General features: G+C 36.1%; 1 protein-coding gene across 6 annotated transcripts in view; it reads right to left on the bottom strand.

The window, feature by feature from the left end:
* The window catches only part of VPS13C (vacuolar protein sorting 13 homolog C), a 194,336-nt gene that overhangs the window by 133,483 nt on the left and 46,171 nt on the right, over positions 1 to 14,682 (bottom strand). For 5 of the 6 annotated variants that reach the window (XM_055278275.2, XM_055278276.2, XM_055278278.2 and 2 more), the window contains 5 exons: positions 13,060 to 13,166; positions 11,697 to 11,868; positions 9,999 to 10,061; positions 1,087 to 1,216; positions 414 to 508 (listed from right to left, as the gene is read on the bottom strand). In XM_055278275.2, the coding sequence (XP_055134250.2) occupies positions 414 to 508; positions 1,087 to 1,216; positions 9,999 to 10,061; positions 11,697 to 11,868; positions 13,060 to 13,166 (567 nt within the window). Of the gene's footprint in view, positions 1 to 413; positions 509 to 1,086; positions 1,217 to 9,998; positions 10,062 to 11,696; positions 11,869 to 13,059; positions 13,170 to 14,682 lie in introns of those variants that run through there. The other variant, XM_055278279.2, reaches the window with a different exon arrangement.

Genomic DNA, 14,682 nt, shown 5'->3' with positions numbered 1-14,682 from the left:
GGTAGGTCACCTGAGGTCAGGAATTTGAGACCAGCCTGGTCAACATGGCAAAACCTCATCTCCGCTAAAAATACAAAAATTAGCCAGGCAGGGTGGCAGGTGCCTGTAATCCCAGCTACTCGGGAGGCTGAGGCAGGAGAATCGTTTGAACCCAGGAGGCAGAGGTTGCAGTGAGCCAAGATCACGCCACTGCACTCCAGCCTGGGTGACAAGAGCGAGACTCCATCTAAAAAAATCAAAATACAGTTGGAGAGAGAATTTTAATTGGTAAAACCTGACTGAAAATTCAACCATTAAGTAGCAGAGTGGAATTAATAACATTTTTATTACTTAAAAAAATCAGTAACTCTAATCCAATTCAATCTAATATAGTACAATGAGACAAAATTCCTTTAAACCACTTAAATAATTACCTGCTTAGGTAAAGTTAGGTTGTGTGTACTCTCACTATAACCAATGGCAGTGAAGAGTTTATCTTTTTCTTCTGGAGTCATAAGGTCATCAATAGCTATGAAAAAGCAACATTTTAAGAAATTAATTGCTTCCATTTTACAGATATAACTAAAAAGACTAACCAAACTAACAAGTATCCTATAATCAACAGACACAAATGCTAAAGCAAAATTAGCCAGGTAATATCCTCTAATATACTACAACTTTGACCAAATATATTCTATTTGGTTGCTAAGGTCAAGAAAAGGCAAAGAGACATCATTAAGGAAATTCAGTTCTAACATATGGGTTTTATAATTCCCTAAGTATTTTAAAACTTAAGTGAAACTTGTAATTGAATATCTATGCAAAAGGTAACAAAAAATGCAAAATGTTGAGATCTTTAAATTTAAACATTTTAAATTTGACATAAATATTATTTCACAAACAAAAAATCAAAGTTTTATTTTAGTCTAAGTTTTATTTCAGATAAACATAGGAATATTCCAGCCTGATGTATTTGCTTATATATTTACTATACTGAGCTAATTTATTTCAAATGTATTTCAAAATAAAATTCAACAGGGAAGATATAATTTACATAGTTTTTTTTAACTTAACACTGTGCAATAAATTATTTGACTTGGAACTTACTTTCAGGAATCAACGATTCTTCGTCCTTTTTCTTAGACTCTTTCTTACCCCAAAACCCACTAAACCAGCCTCCACGTTTCTCGCCTGTGTCAGCAGACTTTTTCCTTAATTTTTGCCCAGACCGAATCACCTAAAAAATAAAAATTAAAAAATTTACTTTAAGAATGTTCCCCTCTTCATTTTCAGTTGTAGCCTGGGAAAAAAGCAATGGTTCATTTTTTTTTTTTTTAACGCTAGGTAAGATTGCACCAGTCAAGATCTTAAATGATGCTCACAACACAATTTAGTTAAATGCAGTCCCCCATTAGTTTATTAATACTTCCTACACCAACTGATAGCATTTTGATAAGGCTGCATGTTATGAGCAATACAGTTAAGGTTTCAAGTAAAATATTTCTAAGCAATGTGACTTCCAAATTCTTCCAAATTTTTAAGTTAAGGAGCCACTAGAACTGCATGTTTATAAAATGAAAAGTTCCTTGAAAGGGAACACACCCAAAAAAGTATTAATTTAAAACAATTATATTTCAGAATTCATATACAATGCTGGTTTGCTAACTAGGACAGTGGCAGAAGGAGGGATATAAATTAAAATAGTCCTTGAATCTCATTTCACCCTCTTTTCTCAACAAATCCTGACTTGATTTTCTATCGCTCCTTCTCTTTGCCCACTTTTCAGAGAAATATAGATGAATAACCAAAAGGCAGAATACAGGGATAAACAAAATAAAGGGGATAAGTAATTTAGATTATATGTTCTCATTCCCTGAATAAGTAAATTTCAATAATTTTTCCACTTAAAGTATTTTAAATTGGTAGTGAATTGATAACATATTGTAAGCCTCTGTGTGTAATACAAAGTGGAATAATACAAAAGAGAAGATAAAAGTAAAGAGTTGAATTCTATAGTAAAGAGAATAGGTTTGATTGGTGAATGTAAAGACTAAGGATGGGCAAAATGTTAAACTTTTGTCACAAGCTAGGGATGAGTATATACATTTTCAAGCCCTGTTTGAAACTGCAAGATGAAAGTGAATGACAAATCAGCTACTGTGGATACCACAGCTCAGTGGTATTCAATCCTTGCTGCACAAAAGAATCATCTAGAAGCTTTATGAGAAAAAATGCCAAAGCCAAAGCCCCACCACACAACAATTAAATCAAATCTTGAGAGAGTGGGTTCTCTCAAGTGAGAAGCATTTTTTTTTTAATTCCCCTGGTGATTCTAACATACAGCCAAGGTTCAGAACCACTGAGATGAATGACAACAAACTAGTTTCCTTAAACAGCAGAGATCATGATAAAGGGAATTAACTGCTTCAACAGTTTCCCAGGTAGATAAAACTGAGCTTTTTTGGAAATGACACCCAATTAAATGTACATCATCTTTTTCTGCTTTTAAGAATCTTCTATGAATTCTTTTAGGGAAAATGCAACCAGAAACTTCAAGTTTGAACCTCTCTTAGATACTGAGACTTAATAAATAGATGAATTCATGAATAGTTTTTATAAATCTAAATGCAGAAAAAGCTAAAAAGCATTTGGATATTTTATTACATCTCTTTTAACCAAACTGATAGCTTTAAGTTTTTAAAGGGCAGGCACTAAATTGTATTTTTTCATTGTTATCATATTCTTAGCTACCATAAAAATTATTCTTTATAAAAATAGATAATACATTTTTTTACACTTTGGAGTAAAAAAGCCTTTTTATTTTGGAAAAAAAATTAATTGAAATTAACCTTTTTAAAATATCCTAAGAGACATCAAGATAGTATGGTGACAAACCCCAACATTCAACTTTCTCCCAAATCTCTACTTAAATATCTGAAAACCTTTAAAAGAAAGATAAAGCCATTATTAGCATTAGCATTGAAATCTTAAAGGTTTGATCAGCATGCTACAAATTTCAAGGAATTTAAAAATAAACTGAAAATTTTATAGACATAATAAAGAGAAAAAGAGATGAATCAGTAGGAAAGCACACAATCAAAAATACTAATTTCAAACAATAAGAAAGGCTATGAATAAAATGAAGTAACAAAGAACAGTGAAAAAAAGTTTTCCTATATGTTTGTCAATTACCATTTAAAAATAAATAAGAATTAACATTTAAAAATATGAGAGCTGTCACAGAACTATACACACACATCATACCAATGTCAAATTCTTGGTTTTGGTACTATACTATAATTATGTAGATGTAAGCACTGGGAGAAACTGGGTGAAGGGTACACAGAACCTCTGTGAACTATCTTTGCAACTTATTGTAAACCTATAGCTATTTCAAAGCATATATATATATATATATATATATATATATATGAGACCAAAAATAAATAAAAATATACAAATGAGACCTAAGATGAAGATGGATGCAGAGCCCTTTCCCTTTTCCTCAATTACCCCCTTGCTGCCTTCACTTCCTTCTCTGTCCAACTAAGTGCCCATGGTAAATAACTTCAGCCAATCCTCTGCCTACATTTTAAACTCAGGCCCTATGTACTTTCCATTACAATGAAAAAAATCAATGTTAGATAGATCAAATTGCCTTCTCTTCTACATCCATCCTTCTTGGTCTACTGCATCCCAATATTAGTTCTCGTTCTTCACTTTTTAAGCAACTGTAGCTGGTACTAAGAATACACATTTAAGCTAAAGCAATTTAAGTTGTGGAGGATTGAAATTGTTTCCTCCAGTGATTCATTCCTCTCTTTCATAGGAACAATCCCCAGCAGTGGCAAATACCTTTTAAAATATTCATACTTTCTGACCTAACAACTTGTACCTTGGGGAATTTGCCTGTGAGAAAATAAGGGATGTTTCAGAAAATGCAGAAATAAGGCTATTCATTGTAGAGTCACTTACAATTCAATATAGCCAGTGAGAAATAGTGAAGCAAATTCCGGTATCTGCACAGAACGGAATACTATTCAGCTATCTTTTTTTTTTTTTTTTTGAGACGGAGTCTCACTCTGTCACCCAGGCTGGAGTGCAATGGCGTGGTCTCGGCTCACGGCAACCTCCACCTCCCGGGTTCAAGCGATTCTCCTGCCTCAGCTTCCCAAGTAGCTGAGATTACAGGCATATGCCAGCACACCCGGCTAATTTTTGTATTTTTAGTAGAGACAGGGTTTCACTATGTTGGCCAGGCTGGTCTCAAACTCTTGACCTCGTGATCTGCCCATCTGAGCTTCCCAAAGTGCTGGGATTACAGGAGTGGACCACCACATCCGGCCTCTATTCAGCTATCTTAAATGATGTCAGATAAATGATTCTGCTCACATTGAAAATAGATACTACAATTTTTTTAAAGAAAGAAAAGCAAGTTACAAAACCTCTTGACTCCACATTGTCCACCACTTACTGCTCCATTTATCTGCTCTGCTTACAGCAAAGAATCATACTGTTCCTACTCACTGTCTCCCACTCCTAGTCGTTCACGCTCTCTCATTCCTATCAAGTTTCTGCCATATTATTCTATAAAAATTGCTCTTAAGTGACTTCTTTATTACTAATTTCAGTGAAAGTTTTAGTTCCATGGTGGCATAAGCCCTCTTCAACCCAACTAAAACTTCTGAACAAAATATAAAAAAGATCTACCTAAGATTTTGAAAAGTAAGCAAAGGAGGCAAACAGTAGAAGGGGTCACAATTTGGAGAAGTGACCTGCAGAAGAGTGAGTTTTCCATGACGTTTGTTTTTCTCATATGTTGTGCCCACCCCATTCCACCCCACCACCATAATCTCCCATTTCTAATATTCTTGCCCTTGAGCATGGGCATGACTTGCAACTAGTTTCCAAACAATAAAATATGGCAAAGGTAATAAAATATACTTGATTCTGTGTACAATGTGTATGTTATATACATAAGACTTTAGCGACCATCTTGCTAGAGTTTCTCTCTTCTTTTGAAGAAGAAAGCTGCCATGTTATGGTTGTCTATGATGGGAAGCCCATTAGGCAAGGAACTGAAGATGATACTTATAAGCTGAGGGCAGCTCTAGCCAGAAATCAACAAAAAGCTGAAGCCTTCCATCCCACAGCCACAAAGAGCTAAATTCTGCCAAGGAAAGTGGATCCTCCATCAGTCACGTTTCAGATACCATAGTCCCAAACCAACATCTTGCAATATTTTAAAACCTTAAGCAGAGGACTCAGCTAACCCATACCTAGACTCCAGACCCAGAGAAACTCAGAGGTAATAGCTATGTGTTGTTTCAAGCCACTAAGTTTGTTATATAGACATAGAAAACTACTATACATGGCTCTGCCCTGAGCAAGGGCCTCACCATAGAGCAGAGCAGAGGAACATGGAGCACAGTTGCACAGGCAGCTAAAACCCTGAGAAAAACTCCGTATTTCTGGCCAAGGAACCAGTAAATGGAGTTCATGAAGGCCAGAATGTATGTGAGAAAACCCTGGCAGGGAAAGAGCCAGAGAAGGGGATATCTCTTAATTCTGTATATGAACCTGTCCAAATCTCAGTCTAATACGAGCTTCACATATGTGAAACTAACCCAAACCAAAGCAGCAAAGCTCTTAGCCACCTGAACTAATATGAACCACCTGCACAAGTCTCAAACTAACTCCGGTAATATTCATGTGTAAAACAAACTCGAACTTACATACCAAAAAAGGTTTACAGAGCTGAACTGAAATCTGAACCACCATCCACAAAGACAAACACAACTTAGATTCAGAACTTAACTAGGTTGTACACTAACACAAAATGTCAACATTTTCCAGAGGATTACAACAAGATCCAGAGATTATATAATAATCATAATGTCAAAAATACAATCCAAAATTACTTGACATACAAAAACAAGTAAAACTGAAAATGTAACCAATTCTCAAGGGAAAGATAATCATCAGATGCCAATAATCAGATAACTTCGACGTCTGATAGCTGGAACTATTAGAGAGCCACTGTAACTATAGTACACGACATAAAGGCAAACACATTGGAAATTACTAAAAAGATTGGAATCTTCAATAGAGAAATGCAAACTATAAAAAAAACTCAATAGTAATTTTAGACCTGAAAAATATAATATCTGAAATTAAAAACTCCCAGGATGGGTTCAAAATGAAGATGACAGAAGAAGGACAGAACTTGAAGATAGATCAACAGAAATTATCTAGCCTTAGAGACAGAGAAAAAGATTGCAGGAAAAAAAAAATGAACAGAGCACCAAAAGGTCTAAATACATATATATATATACACACACATATATATAAATGTGTATATGTATATATACATATACACATATATCTTATATATGAATACATATATCTTATACATATGGGTGTTTTCATCCTTGCCTATATATTTTACATATTTATATATATATATATATATATGCATAGAATATAAAATTAAGAGTCCAAATAATTAAGAGTGCAAAAGAAGAGAATAAAAAGAAATTGGTGCCAAAAAATTACTTGAAAAACGTCACGGCCAAAAATATCCCATATTTAGTAGGTTTAATGTTCAATTCTGTCCTATCTTAGTTAAAAAATCAGGTGCATCTGTCACAGTTGATCACTTTCTCTTCCTTGAAATTCTTTCTCCGCTTGAATTTGAAGGTGTTACATTCATACAGCTTCCCTATTACAACTCTGGCAATCCCTTTATGGTCACCTTTGCTGGTTCTTTCCCATCCCTCTGATTGTAACAATAGATGCTTTGGATCTTTGCAACTCTCCTCTTCTCTAGCTATTCTAATTCCTGAGGTGATCTCATGCAATCTCATGGCTTTAAAGAAATCCATGTGCTGACCCTTCCTACATTTCTATATCCAGCACAGACTCCTCTTCTGAACTCCACATAATTGCCTACTCCACTGTCCCTCTGAGGTCTAAGAGATAGCTAAAACTTAATAGGTCACAAACTGAACTCCTGGTCTTCTCTCATCTCACTCAAGCTTGTTCTCTCCCATCTTCCCGCTCTTATTTGATAGCAAATCCATCCTTCCAACTGCTCCAGGTCAAGATATTTAAAGGCATTTTTTACTCTCTCCTACAACTCACATCTAGTCAGTCAGGAAATACTGGCTGTACCCCCAAAGTATATCTAGAACCCGACCCTTTCTCATCACCTTTATTTGCAACCATTCTCAGCAATGCTATCACCACTCATCTCAACTATTTCAATAGCTTCCTAACTGCTCCCCCTGTCTTCACTCTTGCCTTCCTTCCTACAGTCTGCTTTCAAAGTAGCCACGGTGAATTTTAAAACTTACGCCAGATCGTATCCTCCTGTTTCAAAACCTACTATTAGTTTCCCAATTCAGAGTAAGAGCCAAAATCCACACAATGGCTTGTAAGATGCTACACAATCTGGCAATCTCAACTCCCACGAGCAGCCCTCCCATTTCTCTGCTACCTTACTTCTCTGAACTCATCAACCACCACTCTTCCCTCTCTCAGGACTCCAGTTAGTTTCCTGAATGAGCCAGGTATGTTCCAACCCCAAAACCTTTAAGCAGTTACATTTTATTATTTCTGCCTGGTTATACCTTTCCCTTAGATATCTTTCTGGCTGATGGCCCCATGTTCTTCAGGTCTTTGCTCAAATGTTTCCTTGTTAGTGAGGCTTTTCCTGACAACCCTGTTTAAAACTGCAAATCATTATCACTGCCTAGCTTCGGCGCTCCTTATATACTTTCCTACTTTATTCTAATTGAAGTACTTATTAACCTTATCCCCTACTACAATATAAATAAAAGATTTTTGTCTGTTTTGTTCATTTACGTAGGCTAATGCATATGATAATGACAATGAAAAAAATCACGTATTTAGTAAAATATTATGCCAGGCACATAATAATTTAAGTGTTTTATATGAATTATCAGGTACTCCTAACAATAACCCTAAGACGTAGGTACTACTAATTAATCTCATCTCACAAATCAGGAAACTAAGGCACAGAGGGGTCAAATGGCCCAAAATCATATAATTAGTAGATGGCAAAGCTGGGATCAGAATCCAGACCATCTGACTCCCAAGTCTATACTTTTAGCCATAATGCAAGCGTAACAGACACTCAGTGAGTACTTGCTAAATAAATGAACAAGTGTAAAGTTGACCCTTGAACAACATGGGTTTGAACGGCATGAGTATACATATACAAGGATTTTCTTCTGCCTCTGCTACCCCTGAGACAATCCTCCTCTTCCTCCTCCCACCCCTCAGCTTACTCTATGTGAAGATCTTTATGGCGATCGACTTCTACTTACTGAATAGTAAATATATTTTCACTTTCTTATAATTTTCTTAATAACATTTTCTTTCCTCTGGCTTACTTTATTGTAAGAATACAGTGTATAATACATATAACATTTAAAAATATGTGTTAATCAACTATGTTATCAATAAGGCTTTCGGTTAACAGTAGGCTATCAGTAGTTAAGTTTTTGAAGAATCTAAAGTTATACACGGGCCGGGCACGGTGGCTCATGCCTGTAATTCCAGCACTTTGGGAGGCCGAGGCGGGTGGATCACCTGAGGTCAGGAGTTCGAGACCAGCCTGGCCAATGTGGTGAAACCCTGTGTCTACTAAAAATACAAAAATTAGCAGGGCATGGTGGCACATGCCTATAGTCCCAGCTACTCAGGAGGCTGAGACAGGAGAATCACTTGAAACCTGGGAGGTAGAGGTTGCAGTGACCCAAGATTGCACCACTGCACTCCAGCCTGGGCGACAGAGCAAGACTCTATCTCAAAAAAAAAAAGAGAGAGAGAGAGAGAAAGTAGTTATACACAAATTTTTAATTGTGTGGGGGCTTGGCATCCCTAACCTTCAGGTTGTTCAAGGGTCAACTGTATATGCCTTAATCTCATTTAAAAGTATGAGTAAGTACATGGACATCTATAACTATAAAAAGGACTAAAAGGATATACAGAAAGGTATTAACAGTAGTTACTTTTAGTTTCTGAGTGTTTTTATTTTTGTTTTATTTATCTATATTTTCTAACTTTTCTACGATGAGTTATACTGCATTTATAATTTTTTTTTAATTACCAAAAAGTCATGTTACAGAATCTTAGAAACAACATGGAACACTGTGCAGTGCACAAGGCATCAATAAATAAGCAGTTATAAAACATTATCAGCAGATCATTTCCAATTTCAGAAAGAAAGGAAATAAGGAAGAAAGTGAAGGAAAGAGGAAGGAAGGAAAGGAGAAAAGAAAGAAGAGAGGGAGAGAAGGAAGAAGGAAGGGAAGGAAGAGGAAACAAAGAAAAAGTAAAAAAAAAAAAAAGGAGATTAAAAAGCATAAATACGCAGGTATATAAGCATGGGAGAAAAACTGATAGCCAAAATGATCACAGTAGTATTCTAAGTTGTCAGGATTATAGATGGCTTTTATTTACTTTCTTCTTGGAGTTTTTCAGATTTTTCATTACAAAACTTTCTAAGTGGCCAGGCGTGGTGGCTCATGCCTGTAATCCCAGCGCTTTGAGGCCGAGGTGAGTGGATCACCTGAGGTCAGGAGTTCAAGACCAGGCTGGCTAACATGGTGACAACCCATCTCTACTAAAAATACAAAAAAAATTAGCCGGGCGTGGTGGCGTGTGCCTATGATCCCAGCTACTCAGGAGGCTGAGGTAGCAGAATCACTTGGACCCGGGAGGCAGAGGCTGCAGTGAGCCGAGATTATGCCACTGCATCCCAGCCCGGGAGACAGAGCAAGACTCCATCTCAAAAAAAAAAATAATAATAAAAATAAGGTTTTTTTCCCCCTTCATGTTAGTGGCTTTTTTTCAGTACTCCAGTTTCTTTTCTCCTGAGACTAAATTAAGCAATAAAACCTCAACTCGTGAAACTTCAATTTCTTGATCCTAGGTTTAAAAGCGGGCATTAACATGTTTAAAACATAAAATCAGCTAATAAAAATAATTACCTCAACTTGTGCTTGTTGCCTTGCTAAAATTATGTTAAAAACATCTAGAGTCTTCTCCAAGTCCTGTAAAAAACAGAGGCACTTGTAAACAAGAAATTTAATCATTAGATAAAAGAAATTTTTCTTTTATGATTTCTAGGCATATCTAGTCCATTATCAGTACCTGTGACCTAATGAAAGTTGAAAGTATTAGTATAAATTTGAATGCATTCTAGACTTTTAAATTTTTTAACTTTTTACAGTAAAAGAAAATAAGTTTTCCAAGAAAATAAATCCTCATTAAATACAGTATGAAAATAATTTTTCTGTGAGACCATTATAATTAACAAATAGACATAAATGCACATGAAAACAAGAATATTTAGGAAGGGGACTTGTTTTACATATCATCCTTATGATTCTTACTTGTAACTCCCCCCTATTCTTATTATATAGCCATTGTACTAAAGGTGCCATTACAAAACACATAATATTTAAGAATGTAAAATTCTGCAAATCAATAAGTAGGCTAAAGTAGAAACTGATTTGAGGCATTTATATAAAAGTACGTGGGGGAATCTAACATTAACCAGGTGACCTGTGTTCCAAGTGCTTTATGTGCTGTCTCATACAATTCTCACCACTCTGTAAGACAGATATTGTTACCATTTTATATATGAGAACACTAGACCTCAGAATTTGAGAAACTTGTGTCCATAATCAGAAGGACATTTGGTAAATATCCAAGTCAGTACTTGAACCCAAATCCATCTGACTCCAATACCTACGCTTTTTTTAATATTTCATACTGGTGATTGTGATATACTTCAGAAAAATAGGAATTCAACTCATTTTTCACATTATGAATCATTGCCAGAAACAGTTCTATAAGTGAAATCAGAAGACATTAAGCAAATTATGTATCCAGTGTGTTTCTACCTTTTTTTTTATTTTATTTTATTTTATTTTATTTTTTTCTTGAGAGGGAGTTTCGCTCTTGTTGCCAGACTGGAATGCAATGGCAGGATCTCGGCTCACTGCAACCTCCACCTCCCAGGTTCAAGCAATTCTCCTGCCTCAGCCTCCCAAGTAGCTGGGATTACAGGCGCCCGCCACCACGCCCAGCTAATTTTTGGTATTTTTAGTAGAGACGGGGTTTCACCATGTTGGCCAGGCTAGTCTCGAATTCCTGACCTCAGGTGATCCACCCACCTCAGCCTCCCAAAGTGCTGGGATTACAGGCGTGAGCCACCATGCCCGGCTGTGTTTCTACCTTTTAAAAGGGGGTAGATAAAACCTCTTCTTTCCTGAGAAGTAAAAGCTGTTTTTTATAAATAATATTTTGAAGTATTTTGAAAAGCCACTACCGTATAAATACAGGATGTTTACTAACAAAACAAGTAAGATATAACTATCTAATAAACACATATTTAAACAGCTCTGATACTGACTTTCTAAACATTATTATAAAAACCAGACACCTTTCCCCAAATTGTTTACAGTAACCTTATTTTATCTGATATTTGCAGGGGGAAAAAAAGTTTTTTTTAAAGAAGAAAAACTGGGAAAAAAAATTCTGCATTTTCCCACATAATTCTCTCTCAAAAAGAGGTGAATTCTGTTCTTCCTAAAATTATTTTTTGATTCAAATTACATGCAAAAGAATATTAAAGGATGGTTAGACAAATAATAGCTCTCACTAATATATGCAAGATATACCTGAATTTCTTTCTGTATTTCTTCTGAGACTTTAGACTGCGTTAACTTGTTTTTGTAGGCAATTTTATAACTCCTGAGTAACTGCCTGTGCTTTTTTATGTTACTCCATGACCACATCTGTGTATACCTTCTTACATGAACTTCAAGAACAGAATCAATTGCATATTTCCACCTGAAAATCAAATTTTGTTAACGTAAATGTTAATATAAAGGTTTAAGAGAAAACAGGAAAAGTCTTGACTTTTTAGATCTTATGCTGTCAAATTTTTTGTTCTTCTTAACTGTCTTCCTATAAGAGCTCAACAATTCCCAGTAAAATTGTCTGACTTAAATAGACTTAGATATAAGAAAACCCTTAAGGAACAGAGTTTGCCAAACCAAAATCCAAAAGGCACAAAATGACATGTGGGAAATAGTATTCCAGTATGGTTATAACACTGAATCTATGTGGATGACTGATAAGCGATAAAACTTTTATAAAAATGTTGAATGAATGTATTGAATGTTAAGTTAAGAATTTGGGAACCGGCAGGGTGCAGCGGCTCACATCTGTAATCCCAGCACTTTGAGAGGCCAAGGCAGGCAGATCACGAGGTCAAGAGTTTGAGACCATCCTGGCCAACGTGGTGAAACCCCATCTCTACTAAAAATACAAAAATTAGGCCAGGCACGTGGCTCACGCCTGTAATCCCAGCACTTTGGGAGGCCGAGGAGAGTAGATCACAAGGTCAGGAGTTCAAGATGTCAAGATGCTGAAAGCCTGTCTCTACTAAAAATACAAAAATTAGCCAGGCATGGTGGTGGGTGCCTGTAATCTTAGCTACTTGGGAGGCTGGGGCAGGGAGTTGCTTGAACCCGGGAGGCGGAGGATGCAATGAGCCAAGATCGCGTCACCGCACCCCAGCCTGGGCGACGGAGCAAGACTCTGTCTCAAAAAAATAAAAATACAAAAATTAGCTGGGTGTGGTGGCACACCCTGTACCCCCATCTTCTTGGGAGGCTGAGGCAGGAGAATCGCTTGAACCGGGGAGGCACAAGTTGCAGTGAGCCAAGATCACGTCACTGCACTTCAGCATGGGGACAGAGCAAGACTCTATCTCAACCAAAAAAAAAAAACAGAATTCGGGAACCTAGGAGCAGAAATACAAGTGGATGTTCATATGAAAAAAGTAATATGGACATACAAAAGAAGTGAAAGCTGTTTTTATAAGTAATCAATATATTTGCTATTTGTCTTTTAATACTCTTGTCTCTTTTTTTAAAGTGGTTGAATTACTTGGCTTTTAAAGGTTGTTTAACTCTGAGAGTAACTAAATATATGATTATATGTTCCTCACAAAACAAAAAACAAATTCTAACTTACCATCGTCGACCATTGGTATGAAGTGGTAAATAAGGCTTGTATTTCCTATAAGGCGCATTCCTAACCATATAATCCACTGACTCCAAAAGGTCAATCATACTTAAGTACTGTTAAAACAAAAATAAAGTTATATTTATTACACTGTACATATAAAAAAAGACTAAATTTCAATCTATTTTTTAGACTAGTAAGACTCTAAATTCCCTGAACAATGTTGCCTGGTAGCCCAATAATATACTATATTTCATCAAATTTAAGATGCTATCAATTGCAAGTATACTACAGTTCATCAAATTTAAGACTATCAATTTTAAGTTGTAATATAATGTTAGGTTCTACTACAAAAGAAAACTGCTGTTAATTAAATTGTCTTATCACCAATATATACATCCTATTTTCAGATATGTTAAAATGTAAACTAAATGAACATCTTAGAAACAATGAAATATGCTATCTGTAAATTATGATATAAACTATGCCTGTTTCGAAGACTATATATTTTTCCTCTGGACCATCGTTTCAGCAGTAGCCATCTATGAGCTGATTTTGAAATTACTGCAAAAAATTATTGCATAACCAAAGCAAGATAAAGCTATTTAAGCACCCATGTTACCATCAACACAGCAACTCTGTGTAGATCTGACAAACAGTTCAAATGGAGGGAAACATACACCCAGAGGTAACATGAAAGCAGAGAAAATAAAAAAAAAAAAGGCGGGGGCGGGGGGGCAAGTCTAGCTTCCTCCTCTCTAATTTTTCACAATGCAGTTCTAATTAAAGGTTACCTACCATGCGGCTGTTCATCACTTGAAATGTGTCTAGTCTGAACTTAAATGTATTTTAAGTGATGTGAAATGTCTCATTACAACTTTTTACAGTTATTATATGTTGATATGATTAATATTTTGGAAATATTAAGTTAAATAAAATGCACTATTAAAGTTAATTTCACCTTTTTCTTTTCACATTGTTAACACAGCTACTAGAAAATCTAAAATTACAACTTGCATTACATTTTTATTGAACAGAATCATACAAAAAAGCTAAATTAGCTAAATCTCCTGTCCTCCTTTCACTTCCAGTTCACCAAGCCTGTCACCCCAACTCTCTGGGCATACAACCATGCTTGGGAAACAAATAGAGGAAAAAGCTGCCAACATAGCTGTTCTATAAATTAAAGAAACAACATTTAATAAGTGTCTTCCATTAAAAACTGAGGAGGGAAAAACACATTAAAATCTTCCATCAACAGGCCAGGTGCGGTAGCTCACGCCTGTAATCCCAGCACTCTGGGAGGCCGAAGTGGGCAGATCACTAGGTCAGGAGATCGAGACCATCCTGGCTAACGCAGTGAAACGCGGTCTCTACTAAAAAATACAAAAAAATTAGCCAGGAGTGGTGGCAGGCGCCTGTAGTCCCAGCTGCTCTAAAGGCTGAGGTAGGAGAATGGCATGAACCCGGGAGGCGGAGCTTGCAGTGAGCTGAGATCACACCACTGCACTCCAGCCTGGGCGACAGAGTGAGACTCCATCTCAAAAATGAAAAAATCTTCCATCAACAATTGTGAGTCAAATGGAAATAATGTCATTCCCTACAGTTTGATATGATTCTCCACACTTTAGG

This window comes from Symphalangus syndactylus, chromosome 5 (assembly GCF_028878055.3).
Source record: "Symphalangus syndactylus isolate Jambi chromosome 5, NHGRI_mSymSyn1-v2.1_pri, whole genome shotgun sequence".
Lineage (NCBI taxonomy): Eukaryota > Metazoa > Chordata > Mammalia > Primates > Hylobatidae > Symphalangus > Symphalangus syndactylus.
The sequence above is the reverse complement of the archived record's forward strand: the minus strand, read 5'-3'. Positions and strand labels throughout refer to the sequence as shown.